Source organism: Cheilinus undulatus, linkage group 1 (assembly GCF_018320785.1).
Source record: "Cheilinus undulatus linkage group 1, ASM1832078v1, whole genome shotgun sequence".
Classification (NCBI taxonomy): domain Eukaryota; kingdom Metazoa; phylum Chordata; class Actinopteri; order Labriformes; family Labridae; genus Cheilinus; species Cheilinus undulatus.
The window spans coordinates 30768991-30790979 of NC_054865.1; the positions used below are offsets into that span (position 1 = coordinate 30768991).

The window sequence follows — 21989 nt, forward strand, 5'->3', positions numbered from 1 at the left end:
GATGGCTTTTTTTCTGCCAACATTGGGCATATTTGGACTTTTCATTCAAATACATTAAGTTGGCAGAAGGTAAGTTCTTTGTCTTAAATAGTTTGACTATAAGACTTACTTTTCTAGGGTATCTTAAAAACACATATTACTTCAACTTCAGTGAATGATATGAAAGCCTTCTTTTCCACCACTGGTTTTTGTTTAATTCACTGGGTCATTACTGTGTCATGAGTTATCAACTAATAGTTTTTCGAAAGTATTCATCACTGATTTATTCCACATCATATTGACCATCTTTATTGATGACAGTAACAAAGTGCTTAAGCATTAAAACAACACAAAACACAAAGACTGTATTGTTAGAGCCAAAGAGAAAAAAAAAGAGTATAAAAACAATTATCAAACGATACTACTGCGGTACTCTTGTCATGCAGCAAACCAATATAGCCCCTAGAGGCAACCTGTGCCTTAAATCTTTCTATACCAGAAGTGAAGGGAAATGCAACATGGAGCTGCCAGGAAAATTATGCAGCCTCCACATTGAGCTGTTCCCTTGTAGTCTATAGTCCTATACAAAGTGCTAACCAAATAAAGAATGAGTGCCTGCAAATACTACTTTCTGACAACATGAATACAAAATGTTTATATAGAGGACTATATGTAAAAAGCAATCTCTAAAGCACCATTTTCGGTCAAATACATTGTGCAAGTTCATTTTTTCAAATGTATTGCACAACAATACAAAATTAATCAAAAATGATACATTTATAAAACTGCACTTAGTACAATGGACAAAAAAGTCATTCTAAGCCAACATGAATTCCTCATGTGGTTTAAAACAGCCTTCAAAAATAAAATGTGCATAAAACGGCAATATCTCACAGCACAGTAAAGCACTGCGTTCAATGCAGTGTTGACATACCTGATGTCTGATTTTTTTTTTAAACAAATAGAAAACTATAAAAAAATAAAAAAGGGGCATACATTTTGTAATAAAACAGCATTAGCTTAACAAATACAATGTCAACATCACACAGAAAAATAGCAAATATCCAGTTGCCTACATTCAGCCTGTGTACAAGGTCCCGAGGTGCCTTTCTACAAAGCTGGAGGCTGGTTATACAGGCTGAGAGGGACACGTCTCCCACAGATGAGTGCAGAGTTGCCAGGATAAAACCAAAATTTGTGTTTGGTATGATGGCGATGTCCTCATGCGCCCAGATGTGATTGCAGAAAAGAGTTGCGAGACAATATTAAAATGCTCAACAACCAAGCCAGTCCTTTGTGATTTCCCCCAACTTGACAATCTTCAAGCTGCTGTCCTCCAGTTTGAAATAGTGGTTACCTTTAAAGAAGTAGCTGTAATCTGTGAAAGACAAGCAATATACACGTTATGTTGAGTTGTATTTCTTCTTGAACTTTTTTAATGTTAAAAACATTATACAACAGGAATTAAAACGTGATGAGGATTATTTGTCCAATCAGGCTCTGCTGTAGCTGGTGCTTAGCTGCTCTCTGTAACATGCTAATCAGGAAGCATAGAGGCACCTCTGTGGAGTAGCACAGACTTTCTTTATATAAATATGTTTGTTCACTGTGGGGAAGCGGTTATGTTTTGCTTACAGTAATGTGTGTATGTTGAGTGAGCAGTAATGGAAAAACCCTTGGTTGCTCACCATACACCAAAATTTAATGAAACCCAAGGCATCACAGCTTCAAGTTTGAGAGCAACATCCTAAGTGGTAATAGAAAAATCTCACCGTATATAATCTATACACTTACTCCAATGCTCAGCTCACCAATGAGCAAGTTTAATGTAAGAATCACTCACAATTATTAAACCTAGAGAGCTATTAAGCAACCTTCCCTCTTACTGACATTTTATCTTTTTTATCATCAACATCAGAACACACGTCCCCCCTGTAATTGCACAACTACTCTTTTCGGCCTGTTCCTTTTTTCTTATTTTCTCCGAACAGTCAGTTCCTCTGAACTCTTCATTTCTAGCTAAACAGTGTGTTACTGCTTGCTGGGTTCTGGAATATGAGGAGTTTTATTGACAAAGGCACAGTGCCAGGCTCACTGATAGAGCTTAGTGGATTGGCCAAACATGACGAGAAGGAATTCCAGTCTGCAGACCGTAAACTTTCACACAGATAAAACCATAACACCACAGAGCTTTTATCCCTTAGGTCCTCTTTGTTCTCATGCATTTATCGTTAGTCTAACTAAAACGTGACTTCTGAATTGCATATGGACATGTTAATTCATCTAAAATTGCATTAATTCAATTTTTTTGAGTCAAACTAGTATGCCTAGATTGTGTGATAGGGGGTCGATTGACTCTGGCATGTATACGCTCCAATCAGTCTGAAACTGGCCTCTGCATTCTGTGCATGTTCCACAGTTTTCCCCTGGAAGTTGAGCAGCATACATGCATTGCATAGCAGTTGTCCACCTTTGGATATCAACACAAGCTAGAAGGACAGCATCTGGTTAAGTTTTAACAAAAATCTACCCATCAGCCAATAAAAAAGAATACTCATGCAGTGCAAGGTGACTTTAAAAAAAACTTTGATTACTGTCCTGATTATGCCTTAAAAAACTTTCAGCTCCTCTTTTATGGCTGAAATGGAAGATTTACCCTCCCCTCTCTATTAAGACTGAGGACAGTGATAGCTGATCAAAGACGGACAAAACAACAGCTGCAGAAATTAGGAGACAAAATATCTTAATCACCCCCTTGTGGCTGACTGCAGTATAGATGATAGGGACTAATTTTGCTACCAGAAGGTAGAAATGGCATACATTTTTGAAGAAAACAAAAATGTCTAAAAAAAAAAATCAGACCAACAAATTTATCTCACATTTTGTTGCAAGACTGTTCTTCACAGCTTCTATTGAGTAGAAGCTGGCCCCTGTATAAATTTAGTTGATGAACCCTGATCTATTGCATTGTACCAAAAATAAATCAAAAAGAATGTCATAAATATACAGAACTGTAAAACTGTCCATGTTGACACTGTGAACCCAAAACCAGTTTACTGCTTGACATGTTTCCCAGATTAACCAAAAGAAGGTCCTACAATAACTAGCTAAAATGGGGCATATCTCAACCTACCACAGCAGAGTCAGTCATACCTCTGTCTATAAATCTATTCTCCCCCAGTAATTGTAGCCGGGGCAAGCACAGGAGTCCATAGCTTGACTAAGCTGTACATGTCAATATACTGTATTAGTCACTCAGCTACTCAGCTATTTTTCCATATTGAAATATCTCACTACTTTTCATGAATAGCACAACTCAAACAAGGAGGATTCAGGCTTATGAATGAAACTGTCTACTAAACTTATGTCAAACGCATTTCAATTTTACAAGGTGACCATGTTCCTCTGATGCAATGTTGTGTTTTTGAAACTCAAATGTTGTAAGAAAATTTGTCAGCGCATTGTTACAGGATAGAAGTCATAAAATTGTAGGGTATGTGTTAAATTGTTTGTGGTTCAACACTTCTCGAACTGAATGGAAGGACTAATTGAAGACAAAGTAACATCCTTGACATATTTGATCACACAGCTACATTCAAACAAAAACTTGCTGATATTGGCAGTGTTACATTGGAGATGCTAGATTTTTATCTAACTTAATGCAGATGCACTGTAAGAGTGGAGGTGGATAAATACTTACAGCTTTTGTCAAACAGTTTATGGGTTAAAAATGATGTTCTACTTTAAAAGACGTCCATATGTTCTTCTGGATTTCCGCTTTAAGTGCATTAACTCAATCTGACCCTCCCACCCTGAGCATGATGTCAGATCTGAGACACCTCAATGATGGCCCTGTTATTATCTGGCAGGTTTAGGCCTTGTTCAGTCAACTTGTACTTCTAGTAACTCACACAGAGCTTCAAATCCTAGATTTGATTAAAACAAATGATGAATTACCAATTCCATTAAGACTGAAGGCAGCGTCTACTTCGTCTGGGATGCCGTTCCAGGAATCAGCAATAAATTTAGGGAAGCCAGGGTCCATGCTCTTACTTTCTTCATCATATCTGTAGAATTAAAGAAAGTTAATATTAATATATATTTCTGAATGGTTGCTTCACAGTCCTGCCACACACACATGCAGACCACTTAAACATTTCCATCACAGTAAAATAGTTAGTTGTCAACACTCTAAATTCTCCTGTTGTGCAAGGGTTCACAGAAGAGTTGTGGTTTCCACAAAATGTTAATCAGAACCAGACAGCCTAAATACTGAAAATGATAGGCGCCACAGTAAGCTTCACTTGTTCTCACCTCCAGAATTTGTCCCCAGAAAACAGGTAAGTCTTCCTGTTCTTCCTGAAGTTGAAGGCAGCATCTATTTGCTCTAGGTCAGTGGGGAGCTCAATGCTGGAGAGCCTCTTGGGATATCCTCTCTCCAACTCATCTGCTTTGTAGATCCACATCTCATTACCTGAGAAAGAAAAAATGTTAGAAAGTGTAGAATAATGGTTACAATTTTAACACAGCACTACATAAAAATGTAGAATTGATATTCCATTTCCCCAAAATCTATAAACCAGATTTTCACATTATTGTGATTTCATTTAAACCTTTCCACAGTCACAGTGGTTCTGCTGCTTAAGTCTTCAAAATAGACAAATATATCCTGTAAATTTCATTAGTATCCAGGAAGGTTGTCATATTAGTAAAATGCAAAGAATGCATCTTAAAACCTCTAATTATTACGGTGGAATATCTCAAGTGTCCCAAGAGTTTGTGCTGCACACAACAGTGCTCAGCCAACATTCCTATGTCTCCTAATGTTTCAATTTGCAGAAATCCTGACTGTTAAAAGTGAGGCATCCAGATGGTAAAAACTGTAGACACCTCTACATTGTCATGGATTGGAATTGTCTGTTTTTCTGATCACAATAGACAGATTTTTTTCACTATTCAGAAAGACTGAGTGCATAGTTTTTTAATATGACATCACTACTCAGTGAAGTCTTTTCTCTATCCTGTCAGCATACCTGAGAAAAACACGGTCTTTTCCTCCACTGGGTTTTCATAGACAGCGTCTATCTTGGCAGGGAGGTCTGGCCAGTAGGTGGCCACTAGCATCGGGCCACTGGGTTTGCTTCTGAAGTTTACTGACCTGAACAGGAACCTGGTAGAGAGAGAGTGAGGGGGTGAGCGTTTGTAAGCTTGATGAGCTGAGGATGAAGTGGGAGTGAAAGAGGGGGAGAGGGGTATGATCAGGAGGAGGGGTGAGAATGTGTGTGTGTGTGTGCGCACAAGGTTTTAGTTTAAATGCAAGTGCTTCACTGGCCGAGCCAGCCACAATGGCCTGATTCATGAGCATCTGGTTCTCGTTAGGGCTAAGGCTGCCGACGCCAACGGAACAAGACCTATCTTGCCCGGATTTCCAATACACAGCTGCACAACAACGGCAGCTTCCCAAACTCTTTTCCACTGACCTATTTTTTAAAAAGAGAAAGATGTGCTGATTGCAAAAATGAGGAATGTTAAAACAAAGAACAGAATAATAGTTTACAGATATGTTTACAGCTGAACAAACATCTATAAATAAAATTTTTGATAGAGTTTATTAGGGCTTTTCTCTCTCCCTGTCTTAACTACAATTATTAACCAAAAGTATATGTTTGCCTCAGTAACTGGCTAAGAAAAATGAACTACAAGATGTCAAGATTTATTGGGTCATCACCTGGACTTTAAATGTCAAAGTAGGTCATGGTATTTAACCTGAGTCTGTTGTTATCTTGATAATGAAATAATGTGTGGTAATGCAGATTACACTTAACCTTGCAAAGCAGATGGATACACCCGTTTCCTTGTTTCTCACTGGCGGATCCATCTTGCAAAGCTCCCGTCTGAACCATTTGGGCACGGTTAGAAAGTGACAGAACCAATCAACGACGAGGGACAGTAATTTCAGGCATGACGGAGTCGTGACGTAAGCAAGCAGCAAAAAGAGGTCGGTGCAATTATGGCGGAAGAGCTTAGCATGGATGCTGCTAAAGCACCAGTTTTATCAGAACTTAATGACATTTCTTCATTAAAAGAAGAACAAAGAACAGAAGTGAGTTGTTTTCTTTTCAAAAATGACAAAAATCATGTACTGACATGTCTATAGTCACAATGGTTTGCGTTATTCCTCGGTAGCTGCGTACCTCGGTCGCGGCTAGGTCATGCGTTTTGTTGCTCTGATTGGCCCGTAAAGATGTGACAGACAGAACGTTCATCCAATCACACTCCAAGTTTTTTTCAAAGCCTCTGCCCTTTCCCAAATGCTTAGTATTAAAGGTTTTCCAGATGGCTGTGTGAAACAAATCCATTTGGCTTGTCAGGTTAGACTATGCTGTCACAATACCAACATTTTAACCTTTAGTATTCTAGTTTATATCAAGCAGTAACAAGACTTCTCTCAAAATCACAGTAATAAAAAGTAGAAGTCCTAGGCCATAAGTATTAGCTGATTTCTTGTGTTTAATTACCAAAGAACAGGGTAAGACAGATCTTTGGTCTGGCTTACTATTGATGCTGATATCTGTAATATGGCCTATTAACAGTACTGGCATTCTATTTTACCAATAATTGGCCAAAATCAATTAATTTTAAAGCTGTGCTACTTTTACTCATCTGCAAGGTGTGCGTTCCCCTCCATTTTTGTTTTCACTTTCAAGAGTCTCACCTAATGTCCTAGCCACAAGACTATTTGACTGGCTTGATGTCACACAGCCGTTGGCCAATCAGCACTGAGGCCTAGGTGGAACTGCATCACTTCCTGTTTGCTGCTGCTGCAGTGTTACTCAGTGTTGTTTCTCATGTTGACAGAGCTATTGCTAAATGGTTAAATTACCCCAATTTTTTAACATGCAGTTCACTTTTGGCACATTAAGTACATCTTTTCAAAGCAAAAGCATACCAATTCTAAATACGGTAATTGGTCACATGTACTACTAATAATTGGTGTTGATACTGGCCCTGAAAAAACAAAATTGAACCCATACCAATATCATCAATCAATAAAGATAGGCTTTTATTTTAAAACAGATTTAAAAAGTGTTGATGTATTGAAAATTTTGACAAACACAATGCTGACTGGTGTTTAAGATCTGTAATGCACCAAAGTGAGACATTAAAAAAATGTAATCAAAAATTAAAATGAAGTTATTGTTCACTGTAATATTCAATGGCTTTAAAAGTCATTTAAAAGTCAGTTAAATAATGTCAAGTATGGAATTTGCTGTGGATGATCTAAAACCAGGCCAGACTAGCAGAACAGTGGGTCTCAGTACTCTATCCAACTCTAAACTTTAAACCCTTAATTTTTTTTTCTAATGACATGATGTACATTACCTATCATGACCATTTTTACTGCTTAACTCATTTATTATGCATACATTAAGAATTTACTACAGGAATATCCTTTTTTTCATTGGCTGTCTGTTCATTATTAAATTCCGTCTTTATGTACAATGTTACAGTATAAAAAGGAGATATATATACTAATGCTTACAGAAAATTTCCCGCTGCTGCTATCAAGTTCACACATGAAAAGTGTTCGGCTGGTGCAAACAGAGGGTGTCTTTATGGAGATCAGCCACAGAAAATGTGACAAGTTTTTCACAGTGGTTACCATAGACCACCAAGGCTCATCAAAAATGTTACTACAAATCAAGACAGCCAGTCTTCACAGCCACAGAACAAAACACTTTTCTCTCCCTGCAGTTTTTAATCTCACCTACTGTAAATCACAACCAGGGCTGAGGAATTAACACTGCATCTTTGCAGGAGCCTTTTTTGGCAACAGGTGAGCATACATACACTTGGACTTAGGTTGGTGGCAAAACACCTAGTCAGAAAATGTCCAAACAGTTTCTATGAGACACAAACTGCCTTGCTTTTTAAGCCTCCAGACAGACAGACACAGTTTTCTGCTGAGCTCGGTGAGTTTTACAAGCATTAGTCATTGTTAAGAACCGTCCTACATCAGGAAACATGCTGACTCCGTTGAAAAAGGGAGATCCAACTTTTACAAAGGGAGTGTCAGGTCAGTATTAGCTCTGGAGGCAAGACAGCAACGCTTTTACTCTGAAGCAGTGTACAAGTTGTGTTGCATCAAAGCATTGTTGCTTACAACCAGGCATGGCCTGCAGACAAACTCTATCATTCAACAGGCTAAACTTTGCTAATCTAAGACTTATGAAAAATATGCTGGATTGTATGTTCACTTTAGTTCCTTGCAAATACTGTAACCTTGATTTTGCCATGTTGTATTTATATCAGTCTTTTGCTCTGCTTCAACAAAATGGCAACCTTAGTGGTTAAAAAGTGCAGTCACTCAGGTGTCCACTCGAGGCTGGCTGAAGAAGCATTGGATGTCACATACACACCTATGTTAAAAAGACGTTTTTTCAGTGTAACTCAATGTGTTTACAGCCTGGTTTAAAAATTAATTTTGGTTGGAACAGTGAACACCTCTATGGGCACACATTGTATGGGGGTGAAATTTTTGTACAACCCATCAATTTTGGTCAAAATAAAGATATTAGTTAATGTATGATTAGAGGCATGTCTGATACAACTACAAGCCAGCATGATGTCGCTGTTACCAGGAACCTTAAGACCCACCTAAACTCCTCTTTGTCCATTTCTTTGCTGATATAAAGTTTGTTTGGGACAGAATTTTTGATATGGAAGCTTTTATTTTTTCTGTAGTCTTTGACATTTTTACGAAATGATACTCATGTTATAAGCAGTAAAGATAAGATGTTGATGTGGGCCCATTTGTTCCAAGTAAATAAAAAAAGGCTATCCGATAAAATCAAGTCTTCAAATTGGGTTATTCAAAAGAAAAAAGCTCATAGAGTTGGAAAAAATCTGGTTTTAATCTTGAACAAAACTCCATTTAACTTTGGGGGTAACTTTGATCCAAAAATCAGGATTATCCTAAACCCAGTATAGGGGTGGCTTCAGACTTCAGGGTTACAGGAAAACCATGCAAGAAAACTATAAATCGGTCAAACAAACGTTTTTACATGGCAGCTGATTTTGAGCTATTTACTTCTGAATCAATTTAACACTATAATGGTTTGTGTTTCAGCAACATAACAGATATGGAATGCATTCAGGTAAGTAAAAATGAAAAATGGATTCTGTTTTTACGGATTTGGCACCCCCTGAGGGAAAAGGAGGTGATTTAAAGTAGGGCCAAACTGATTAATTGGCCCTACTTTAGCCCTACCCAATTTAGTTGGGTGATTATAGCCAATTAAAGATAATTATTAATCGACCAAAAGTTGGCTGATAGTTGCTTATATTAACACTTGTATTTTCACTAATAAAGGGCAGGAATATGACTTGGTTTTTACATAGACATGATGTCTGTGTTCTATCATTTATCCAGTAGATGGCGCTCAGAATCCTTTCATATGCCACACTCCAAATTTAGCTCCTTACAGCAGAGTGAATTAAAAAAAAGAGCAGTTCGGCTGAGCATCAAATTTGTTGAAGAGAATGGTTTGCCTCAATGATAAGTTTATTACTAGTTTGTGAAATAAACAAGAACTCCATAAGTTTCCTGTTTCAACTCAAGCTGCATGTTGATGAGCAGTGTTGGGGGTAACGCGTTACGAAGAGTACTCGGATTTCTTTTTGTTGTAATGAGTAATGTAACGCGTTAGTTTTACAATTCAAGTAATCCCTGTAGGCATGTTGGCACGTAGTGCTGTGCCAGCGGAAGGTAAACATACTGTGCCATTACGCGCACATTGTTAGCTTGTTGAGCAAGCAAGATGACAGAGAGGACAGCATGGCACTGTGGAATTATCCACATTACGTTGGATTTTTGGATAAATTTTTGGATAAATGTCCCTTTTACGTCCCGTAAAAGGGACAAGAACAGTATCCTGGTGAAATGTAAGTTTAAAAGCTTCATTTACTTTGATTGAATCTGCTGTTCAGCTGTTCCAGTTACGCGCTGTTATTACGCACAGCATTGGAGTGATTCTGTCTGCCTCTGCTCATCTTGTTGTCTGATTCTGAGCATGTTAAAGAGCTGTAAAGGTTTTCCTGTCTCTTAGTGGTGTTCTCAGGCTGCAGAGATACAGATTATGGGCTGTAAATTAGGCTGTACATTGGCATTAGAGTCTGCACATTCAAATGCAGATGTGTGGTTGTTATCTGTCATTTTTACAACTGCTGAGTGGAACGAGTGGCTAAAGGGTTTTAATATTTAGTGACACAAAAGAACTCTGACATGTTAGTTTTAGAAGTAGGTAACGCGGTAGCGTAACAAATTACTTTTCTCAGTATGTAACGCAGTAATCTAACGAGTTAGTTTCAAAAGTAACGCTACCCAGCACTGTTGATGAGTCATGATATGCTTTATTATGTCAGTCACGCTTATCTGTTCATGTTAGCAAGCTTGAGTTAGTGCGCTGGTGAGTTAGTTAGCTTAAGTTAGGACGACGTAGCACTAGGACTCTCAGTTTAGAAACAAGTTTTTCTTAGAGCAATGGGGATAAAACTTAGCTGGATTAATTGATCCTTGGTGGACAGAAAGTAGGTTACCAAATCCTAATCTTTACTATTCAGATTGAACCGTTGAACAGCTGAGCCCTGATACTATCAAAACACTGAATTAACTATCTTGCTTTACCCTGAAAATGTCAGCGAAGAAGCTTAAATCTCAGCATGATTTCCCCTAGACAAGGAGGGAAACCAGGCTGTTCAGTCGATCATTGCAAATGTGTTGAAGAGAGACCCAGCAAGCTGAAAAATAAGACTCTGTAACTCAAGGTTCCCTGAGAGGGAAAACCAGGCTAACTGAAAGACTACACTCTTTGGTGCTTAGGTATGCTAGCCTGTTTGCTTTGGAAGCTTTTCCAAAATGACTATGAGGGATATATGGCTCTGTAAAACTTCGGATCTGGGAGAAGTCCAGTACGATTTAACTCATCATAACTAACAAGAATGCTGTTTGTCTTTTCTTTTTCTTTTACCATTCCTTTGCAACAACGTGATTGTTTTATTTTTCAAAGTGACTCTTAAAAGAGTCAGCCTGTAACAAACTTCAGCTGGTGTGTCTACCTTCCTACGGGAAAACACACTGACTCACTAAAGACTGCTAACAAAACCACAGCCCTTCATGAAACTGCTCTCCTGCACAGGGTCAGTCAGCAGACACAGTGACTTTAGATTCACTGGCGCCGGTGGAGGAGAGGATGGTAGACTGTGTTTAAAACTGATGACCACTCTTGTCATCATTGCATGGGTAGAAGAGTAGTTTGTTTTTCCCCTGTACTAATTGTCACATCATGAAACAAGCATCCAAACCTGCGTCTTTTACTGGAACAAGGCTAGAATATGGGAAACAATCATTAAAAAGTAAATCTCTTATGAAATAGCCTTACATTTGTGGGGAAATGATTATGAAATCCAACTTTTAGAGGCAGAAGTATTTCACAAGTCATGAAGCTAAAAGTACGCCCTTTTCTTTCTCTCACCCCATAAATCACTGACAGACTTTCAAACTTTCGACTCAGCCAATATCTGCAAGTTTCAACAGAACCCAACATGGATTGTTACATCGTATTAAGTACTCACTAGCAAATGACAAACATATCAGCTCAACTTTTCTTACAATAAGCTTTGATTTAGGAAGTATGAGTTAACAGCACTCTTATTTACATCATAACATGGCAAATTCTCACTTGCTGAGGTCTAGTTAAGATCTAGTAAATAGAACTTAAATGCTAAGTTTGGTTTCGTTACCTGTCCTTAAAGAAGAAGGTCTCTCCTCTGATCTGTGCAACAGCATCAAAGATAACCGGCTCTGCACAGATGTCCATTGGAGTCACTGGTCCCTGGGTTGGAGGCTGAGGCCCGTCTGTTGATGCACCTGTCACAGAAAACCATTATAAGAGATGACAAAAAGGAAGTCAGATTAAAAAACAAACAAACAAACAAAAAAAAACCATTTTTATTAATCCCTGTTATAGAAACTAGTATGTCCTTTTCATACCATAGAGCTCCTGGATGCCTTTGATGTCATCCTGGGAAAGCCTAAAGTCTTTAGTGAAAGTGTAAATTGGGGCCATCAGTGCTCCAGGGTCTTGAGAGTGCTCCAAGCCAAGGGCATGACCAAACTCATGGGCAGCCACCAGAAAGAGACTGTAGCCTGGAAGAACACACTACAGTTAAGAAATGACACTTTGTACTCATACAAGTACAAATCCCAGTCCCCCCTCCAAAATTAGAAGACTATCTACAGCATGAATAACAGAACACAGAGATTTACAAATCCATTTTAGTCTGAATCTAATTGAATGCAACACAATCAAATTATAATTAATGTCCAAACTGACAAACTTGATTGTTTTCTTTTGGAAGTACATACACATTGTGAATTTGATGCCTGAAACACATTACAAAAAAAGCTGGTATATGGGCAAGAAAAACTGGGAAAGCTGTGGAAAAGCTCAAAAACTCCAGGAGCATTCCACAGCTAAGTAGGTTAAAGGAGACATATTATGCAAAAATCCCTTTTTCAGGCTTTTCTAACAAAAATATATGGCCCTGGCCTGTCCACAATCCACTCAAACACCAGAAAAATCCATTCCCCTCCCCCCTTTTTTTCTCCACCTTTCAGAAAATGTGTGCTAAAACAAGCCGTTCTCAGATTTTACCCTCACGATGGCACATGGGGAGTAAGCACCTGCCCCCAGGTTTGGTTGGCCCTCCCCGCTTGGAAGAAAGTTCCACCCTCCTCTACTGATCTTCCTCTCACCTGCCAGCTGAGATGCTGGAAAACTCAGAGGGTTACCCTGCTGACTTTTATCTGGAAAATTGATGGTTCAAATCCCAGTCAGGTCCTAATGTCTGTAACATTGTAACATCAGGAGTGCCACATCCATTTCCTGAGAGGAGTGTGGTCAGGGGCGGAGTCAGATAGCTCATTAACATTTAAAGCCACAGAAATGGGTCGTTCTGAGAAGGGCTGAGACAGAGGGGTTTTAAGACATGCAAAAATCGAATACTAGAGTGTTTTTTCACCAACAAAATTCACAGGCATGTTTTAGGGACTTCTGAGACCAATATAAACTTGTCTCAAAAGGGTAAAATATGTCCCCTTTAAAACAGTTTATAGGCGATGGGTTTAAAAGGAGCAATCCCAAAAGGCTCAGTCATTCATGATCAATAATGGCTTGAAGTTCTCCAGTTTCTGAAATTAGTTTATAAACAAAGCTCTTTAACATACAATTGCAAGGAATTTAGAGATTTCCCATCTAAAGTCCATAATATCATCAAAAGATTCAGATAATCTGGATAAATCTCTGCATGTAAGTGGCCAGGTTGAAAAAATAAAAAACATTAAATGTCATATCAACAACATCCAGAACATCTGCTGACCTCTGAGCCTTAGTTCAGCTGAGATGGACTGACCTAAAATGGAAAAGTGTGCTGTGGTGTGATTAGTCCCCATTCTAAATTGTTTTTGGCAATAACGACCATTGAGTCATCCAGGATCAAGAAGAAAAGAACCATCCAGACTGTTACAAATGTCTACCAAGGCACCATAAATACTGTGAATTAAACACAGGTTTTGGGGCAGCATGTGCTTCCATCTAGGTGACACCTTTTTCAGGGGCTTATCCACTTATATCAGCAAGACAGTGTTGAGCTACATTTTGCATGGGTTACAACAGCATGACTTCACTGTGAAAAGTGTGGGTAGTAGTGCAGTTCAGATCCATCTCCTACTGAAAATGTATGGCATGTTGTTGAACAACTTAAGAAAAAAATGGGAGAGAATTCCACTTCAAGTACTTCAACAACTGGTGTCTTCAGTCCTCAGATACTTATAGTGTCAGTTTGAGATGTATTTGTATTTTCATTTAGACAAAGTGTATCAGTTGAAACATTAATTGTCTTGCCTTTGTGCTGTTTCAATTGAATATAGGTTGAAAAGGATTTGCAAATCTTTGTAAACTTTATTAATTCACATTTTACACAACGTCCAAACTATTCTTTTAAATTGGGGGTTGTATTATTAGCAATGTGGACTTTTTGTCTTCTTTGGCAAACCCACCCCCCAGATGTGGAGCAGCAACTGTCCACAAATACTATACACACCTTGGTCAGGACAGAAACCCCATTTGCGGTCATCATCATAGCTCTTGGTGGTAGCACACCACATTTTGCTGTCACTGCGTCCCGATGAGGTGCAGGCATCATAGGTGTCTCCCAAAAAGGTGAAAGGGAAAACACAAGGGCTTCCCTCTGAGTTTCCTCCCACGGTGGACATGGCTGCAGGGAGCAACAAAAGGTCAAACTGATGTGAAACCAAAGAAGTTCAATTAGCCATCTTATGAACTCATCATAATGCCAAGTAAAGTTTTTCTTCAGAGCAGTTTGGTTAGTTTAAGTTGTGAAGTGAGCACAGATGATGTTGGAAACAGCATCGTGAAAGCACTGGCACAACACACACAACATCAATAACTAATCCACTGGGCACTGCACCAAAAAGCACCCGCCTCTATTGATTTTCTTTCAAAGAGAGATCATTTGCTGTTTGGCAACACTGGTATTGTACTGTTTACTTTCATAAAGGAGAAATGTATAATTTCCTTTTCAGCTCAGACTTACATAAAAGACTTTACAACAAAGCTACATTCCTTATCAATAGAAACCAGATGAAACCTTCAGTAGTCAAAGCTTTCTCTGTCTGCTCCTCTCCCATACAGCACTACCTCCACTAAAACCAGTTCCACTGACAGAATGGAAAATCAGCCCGGCCACTGCACATTAAAATACTTTTGCAGCCTTTCAGCAGACTGCTAGTACCACTGAAAAACCCAGCTGGAGAATTCCTGTAAAACAGCAGGCAGGGCACAATACAGAGCACTGCAAAATAAACAGAGACTATAAAGAGCTATGTAGTAAGCACACACTTGAAGATTTCTGCAAAACAGATATGTACACTTGTTTTTACAACAAAGCATTCGGCAGTATTTAGCTTAAGAGGCAGCAGATGACAAATCTCACCAGTTTCAGGGCAGAACCCAAAGGACGTGTCCCGGTCATAGTCCTCGGTGGTGGCACACCAGCGGTAGCCATCGTCTCTGCCTGACGTGGTGCATGAGTCATATTTTTCTCCTTGGAAAGTGAAGGGGAATTTACATGGAGCACCATCTCCATTTCCACCCAGTGTGAATAGTACTGTAAAACAAATACGAACACATGAAATAGTATTAGAGTAAACTAAAAATAGTATATCAGAAGAAACTTAGACCCTTCAACTGTTCAATAATGTTGTAATGCTGGAAGGTCTCATATTATTCCCTTTAAAACAAAATATAATAGAACACAGTGCTCCATACCAAACAATGTGTTTGCATCTTGAATACAATGCAGTACATGTTTACTTTGGCTCTTTATTGTACAGGCATGTGATTATGTTAGTACCATGGACAGCAACATAACACAGATAAACAAAATGTTTAACAAAGCCCAGTATGCTAAAGTGGGGCAATGAGTTGGAAAAGATATATTCCATAATCCACTCCAAACAAAGAACAACACTTTCCTGGCATACAGTTCAACCTACTTTGTTGCTTTCCAAAAGCAGCAGAACAGATTTAAATATAGTAATAATTTCATATGAAGAATTACACTCCATATGGTGCAGATCTGCTTTGGTTTCATTTCAGTCACATAGAAATAGGGCATGACCTCAATGTTGTGGGGGTCAAATCTGGGTCACAGTATTAGAACTATATACTGTCTACAAAAAAGACACAAGAAATTGAATTAAAAAACGCACAAGACCAACTTACATTCATGGGGGCAGAAGCCATATTTGCCATCTTCATCAAAGTTGTAGGTGGTTGAGCACCAGAGGAAGCCGTCATCACGGCCCTGAGATGTACAGCTGTTGTATTCAGTGCCCATGAACAGGAAGGGGAATTTACAGAACTCTCCATCAGCATTGCCAAACTTCACCTTCACCACTGTTAAAAAAAAGGTTTATTGACACATATTCACAACATTATATTTCTGCCGTTTATTTTCCCTAAACAAATGTAAAGATGACATAATGTTCAATATGGAACATATGACGACTAAAACCTCTTAGGTTTTATATTTCTTGTAGTCCTTTATCATTTTACCCTTATAGATTATTTTTATTCTTCTATCAAACCGATCCTTTATTGGGGTTTAACTTGGTTTTTGTACAAGCTGCTCAAGTCCAGTTCCCCCAGAAGGATTAGTAGTTATTCAAATTGTATTTAATTTGATACAATGCCTAATCCAATACCAATTTTGGACTAGGATATTGTGTTAAAAATAATGTAAAATAAATGACCTTCGAGACCAGTGACCCCCAAAATAACAGTGCCAGAAACCTGGGACCTCCACTGTCCTTGAGGTAGTTAAAGCAAACTACAAACTTTCACATTACTGAAATTTAAGTACAAATCTCACTCATTAACTACAGTTTTATTTTAAATTTAACTCATTTTACAATATATATATTTAACATAATGGATAAAATATACCACTTTTACTCATTAAAATTTTTCTGTTGTTTTTCTTTTTTTGGAACGCACCCCTCCAAGGAGTCTTTACCCTCACTTTGGGAACCACTGTTCTTAACGATAAAAATATTAAATAGTGTTCTTGAAAAATTGTCAGCAGTTAAGATGTAAGATGCTGAAATACTGTAAAGAGGCCCTCAGAGAGAAACATTCATTTGAAGTGTTGTGAGACTTTACCTCATGACAGAGGGAGAAAACAATTCAAAAGTTAAATGTGGACAAGAGGATCTATATTGTGGAAACTTTCTAGGTCAATGGGAGAGTTGTTTTTATTATTCAGCTTCCAGATGGCTCAGGTTTGTCATATCCAGTGCCAGAAGTTCAGCCCAAGTTTAGAAAAATGAGATTATTATAAAGTAAATCAAAGTATTAATGTGAAACTTTGTGTAGGTTGGACCTTTTATCACATTAGTGATGTGTATTAGTGTAACTGCGACCTCTAGTTGTATGTATATTGTTTGAATTCATAAGACTTGATCATTTGATGTTCAGTGTACCTTTAAGTTAATCCAAAGGTGTGTTATTTCTACAGAAATCATTAAAAGTTTGGGGTCAATACTGAAGCCTTTATAGTAGGTTTTTGTTCTTTTTCAAACAGTTTATCACAATTACCTTGGCCGTCTCCCAGCGTCCACTGCTCATCATCATCAAAGTGGGAATCTCCCCCAATTCCTGGGCCTGGAGCAAAAGCATGAGCCAAGAGGCCATCTTTGCCATCGAAGGGGTAACCATCTCCGTGCTCTGTGGGTGACATTAGTTAATAATAACAGTAAGCTGTCAAACTTTTGTTTTTTCATGAAGGCCTAAAGTAAATACAGAAGTGATGGGAAGGATTGCATGAAACAAATGTCAAAACATTCTTTACTGTTTGTGTGTCTTAAAGTAAAGTCACAGCTTCTGAAGTGGCTATTTTCTGTTTGTGTTCCTCTATAATTATCAGATTCCTTCTCAATAGGGTCAGCTGTGGCTAGACAAAATATTATGACACTTTGAGTAAATATTAAATAGCTGATTTAGCTGGAGTAACTGGAATTACCCATGAGTAGAATAACTATTATTTCTAGGTAAATATAGCTTGTCAGGATGCACAGTCACAGTAATAATGTGGTTTGTTGCTCCTTAAACCTCTGTAAACAAGGCACTGAACTTCTACTCAACTGTTGCCCAACTGGGGTTTTATTTACTTGCTTGAAGTGGAGGGAAACTTCATGTTATCATACATCTGCTGGTTGAACACTTGAATGTCCATGCAGGAGAAAAAATACTTTAACCAGCATTACCAATCTAGACAAACTAGGGTGTAAGATGGCACCATACTGGTTGTCAGTAGGGTTTTTAAGGGCAGATAACACCTTCAAGTGTTGTAAGGTCAGCTGCTAGTGGAGGTGATTTTGGTTGTCTTCCTTAAAAATACAGGATCTGTTTGTTGTCTCTATACATTGCATACCATTGCGTCCAAAATTAATCATGATGTCAGCTTCTCCGTCCATGAGGCGGGTGAATGTAAGCGGGGTGACATCACTCCAGACTTTGAAAGCTCTGAAGAAAGCATCATTTATGACTTCTTCATCCAGATCAGGGGTGTATCCCAGGATTCTTCAAAGCAAAAAAAAAAGAGCGGACTTTAGTTGTCTTACAAAAAAAACAAATTAACCCTTTTTAAGGCAAAGAACGATATATGGTCACTTTAGTTTACTTCCTTCGTGGCCTCCCCCTAACTCTCTGTACAGTAAAACAAGAATGATTTTTCAGCCAATCAGTGGAGATCATTCAACATCAAGGAAAGTGACATCACACCATTGGACCAATAAGCAGTGGCCCAGAGTGTCTCAAACTTCCTGTTTCCTCCAGAACTTGAAAAAATACAGTTTTACATCTCTTTTATTCCCAAAGAAATGGCCCTAAAATAAAAACTAATCATGATAAATTGATTAAGTGTCAGCAGTTCAAAAGTGAGTTGTAGCGTTAATTACCATGTTAGGTTTTGTTTGCTTAGGATTTTTAGCAATTATTGAAAATTTAGAATTTTTATTGAAAGATGGAGGAACGATATTTGGACATAGGCCCGTTCTGAAGCCATAAGTTTTACTAATTTATAGAAATTTTCAATTAAATAGATAAAAAGTGAAATGGATGTGATTTTTGGTATGTTGTATAATCTTATAACAGTTTTATTATACTTATGTTGTTTATCTATTTATATTTTGACTGTGAGCCTTATCTGCTCAGTGAATTCAGACATATAATATTTATGATGTTTCTTTGGTGGACTTAAAAAGACAAATAAATGTTATAAATAATGAAATATGTGTGATTTTAGTTTATTTTACAACAGTATAACATTTTTTACTTAAAAGGCATAAAACAAGTTTTTAGGGTTTATTGTGAGCATCATCCCTGCAAAAATTCTCTTAGCTATTCAACATTTGTGATTATGATAGGTCTCGTGTTGTAATTATAAGATAAAACTGATTGTAGCACCATTGCTTATTCAGTATTCTGAAGCCAGTTATGCCTTGCCTCTTAAAGACGTCTAAATTTAAATTCAACCTCACCTTGTCTTAAAAAAGTGAATATTTTGTTTCAAAATAACTTTTTAATGGGTAAGTTAATACTCATTCGAGTCTAAAGGTGTTTATTTTTCATTATTAGCTTGTCAATAAGCATACAGTTCATGGAAACCATATAGGGTCACTTTGTTGACATTGATCGTCACAATAATAATGAAAAAAATAATAATAATAAAAAAAAAATATATATATATATATATATATATATGTAAGTATTGGGATGTCCAACAATTATATTCTAGGGCTTTAATTCTGAATTGGCAAGTATTTCAATGTCTGCCCTATAAAGGGTTAAAGGGATACTTAAACATTTTGGCAAATTCGTCCATTGCCATAATCCCTGTAGTCTTAGTAATAGGTTTGTTACCTTCAGTTGTCGGTGCAAGCTGTTTCTAGATCGCCGCTGCCGAGTTTGGACCTGCTGTCCCAACTCAATGTAAGCAGACGGTATTCCGGCTTTCCCTCATCAAACTCATCAAATACACAATCCAACAACTCCAAAATGCTCTTGTGGACAAGTTGTGACCTGCACATTCACCACGCTATGAGATAATCATGGAACATTACGAGATGGAGATGTTTTAAAGCTAAATGTAAAGCCGGAACTACACTCCAGACATGGCTGCTGCGTTGTGTCACTCCGCCCAGTGGTTCACTCAAGAAGTAGTTCCGAGTATTTGCTTCATGCGTCGTAATGTTACATAATTATACGTTAATATTTCATAGCGTGGTGAATGTACAGGTCACAACTTGTCCACGAGAGCGTTTTGGAGTTGTTGGATTGTGTATTTGATGAGTTTGATGAGGGAAAGCCGGAATACCGTCTGCTTACATTGAGTTGGGACAGCAGGTCCGAACTCGGCAGCGGCGATCTAAAAACAGCCTGTACCGACAACTGAAGGTAACGAACCTATTACTAAGACTATAGGAATTATGGCAATGGGCGAATTTGCCAAAATGTTGAAGTATCCCTTTAAAGGTAAGCTTATGGTGAAATAAAAAGTTTTGAATCATAGTCCCATTAGATAAGTTTGTGGAAAACTCCAACTAAAAGCAGAAACAGTTTTGAGAGTCCTCTGCTGAAAATGGTCAGTGAACTGGTGTTTAGGCCCAAACCTTGTAACACGCCTGACCAAAAAAGTCCTTTCCCTAAAAACAGCCTACAATGTCTTGGTTTTTATTGTCTTTGGCTCACCGTCTTCCAACGCACACAAAACCGATGATAAAAATAAACCAATTCCACATTGTTGTAAACCTCAAACAGAACAAAAACAAAGGACCTGACACATACTGTGCAGGAATGCTGAAGTAAGCAGGACGAGAGATGCAGGCGTGCAGTAGTGACTGTGCGGATGGGGGTGGGGTGGACTGGAGGATGAAGAAGGGAAGGGGGGGGGGTCAGACAGGGCCAAGCTGTGGTCCATGTCTGAAAGCAAACAGACTGGGGCTTTGCATTTGTACTTTTGTGCACTCATCTAGCAGTGCTTTGGGAGTAAAGGGTCAAGCAGGTTGATCATACTGACTCAGACAAATCAAAGTAGCATTTCTCAAGACTTGTTGCCTGTTTTACAGGCAGTAGTGGGTGGGGCCCCAATTTTTTTTTCCTTTCTGTGAGCTTGACACATCATACATGATGATGTTCTCAGTCACATATCAATTTGCTTTGCTCTGTTGAGGTTGCCTCTTTCTGGGTCATTTGCCTTCTGTTGAAATTTTCCATTAAGTGAGAAAGTTAAGTGTTTTATGACGCTCTCCCACTATTAAAATCTGAGCATGTTTATGGCAGGATAATCTAATGCTTCTTCTTAGGACAAAGTGTGTGAAATGTGAATCCTCTGACCTGTAGGTAATGTCTTTCTTCTGCCACATGGGTCTCCTGTGGAAGAAGTTGTAGTTGGCCACATCTGGGACACCACAGCGAGGCTTTTTCATGATCTCCACAGTTTTGGCATCAATCTCTCCAGTTTCTTGCAAAGAGAAGAACTTTTGCATTTTCTTCAGTGTGTCCTTCAGTACCATGAGGTTACATCTGTCTTGTGGGCATCCATAGAACTTATTTAAGTAGTGCTGATGAAGAAAAAGATAAAATATTCATATAAAGCATTCTCTTAAAATGTGAGTAATAGATGACGTAAAAAAAAAAAAACGTTCTCATGCTGACAACACGACGTGACTTTCACAGCTGAGTCACTCATTTTGAGAAAGTTTAAGGAAAAAGGAGCCAATAAACTTACCAGAGCAACTTCTTTGTCTGTTTTGGGGGTTGTATCGTCTCCTGGAAACCTTATAATAGGCGACGGGGCAGCATATGTAGCTTGGAAGGCGATGAACTGAAACACAAACACTTGGAGAGCAATCCGACGAAAACTGGATATCGTTGGAGAACCCATTTTCCCCGGTCAAACAGTAAGCTAGGTGCTGTGAATGCCGTTAGCTCTGCTTAGCTGTCCTTCCGTCCGTCCTCTTCTGTTGCTTCTGCGCCTCTGCAGAATTTTTTCTCCTTAACGGGACATCCTGAACCTCGGCTCACTGAACTTTCCCAGTTCTGCTTGCACAGGCACTTTTCCCCCACTGCGGTCTGCGCAGGCTCCAGGTTTGGGAAATTGGAGCGAAGGAGGGGGCTTCCAAAAAGTTAGATTCCTCCTTTTTCAAACTTTAATTATAAACAGGTTAGATGGACTCAAGATGTAAAATGACGAGATTTCTCAGCCGTTGCAGTGTTGCATGGTGTATATGAATGTGGACTAGCAGGCTTTAGAAAAAAACAACAACAACAACAACAACAAAAAGATAAAATCTCCCCTTACCCTCC

The 21989-nt window shown here is 38.5% G+C and overlaps 1 protein-coding gene across 1 annotated transcript; it reads right to left on the reverse strand.

The window, feature by feature from the left end:
* Window positions 1-272: 272 nt before the first annotated feature.
* mmp2 (matrix metallopeptidase 2) lies at window positions 273-21749 on the reverse strand. The gene is made up of 13 exons (XM_041792114.1): window positions 21412-21749; window positions 21018-21244; window positions 18055-18203; window positions 17220-17348; window positions 15846-16019; window positions 15055-15228; window positions 14143-14316; window positions 12032-12187; window positions 11782-11908; window positions 5013-5149; window positions 4294-4453; window positions 3937-4046; window positions 273-1357 (listed from the first exon to the last, which is right to left on the reverse strand). The coding sequence occupies exons 1-13, from the start codon at window positions 21565-21567 to the stop codon at window positions 1254-1256; spliced, it is 1977 nt and encodes a 658-aa protein (XP_041648048.1). The 5' UTR covers window positions 21568-21749; the 3' UTR covers window positions 273-1253.
* Between the last annotated feature and the right edge of the window lie 240 nt (window positions 21750-21989).

Excerpts from the sequence above, each read along its gene's own strand:
- mmp2 (XM_041792114.1), bottom strand. The coding sequence starts at position 21,567 with ATGGGTTCTCCAACGATATCCAGTTTTCGTCGGATTGCTCTCCAAGTG. Across the intron at positions 18,204-21,017 it reads AAGAAAGACATTACCTACAG|AATCCTGGGATACACCCCTG; the intron begins GTCAGAGGATTC and ends TTTGCTTTGAAG. Across the intron at positions 4,454-5,012 it reads AAAGACCGTGTTTTTCTCAG|GTAATGAGATGTGGATCTAC; the intron begins GTATGCTGACAG and ends TTTCTTTCTCAG.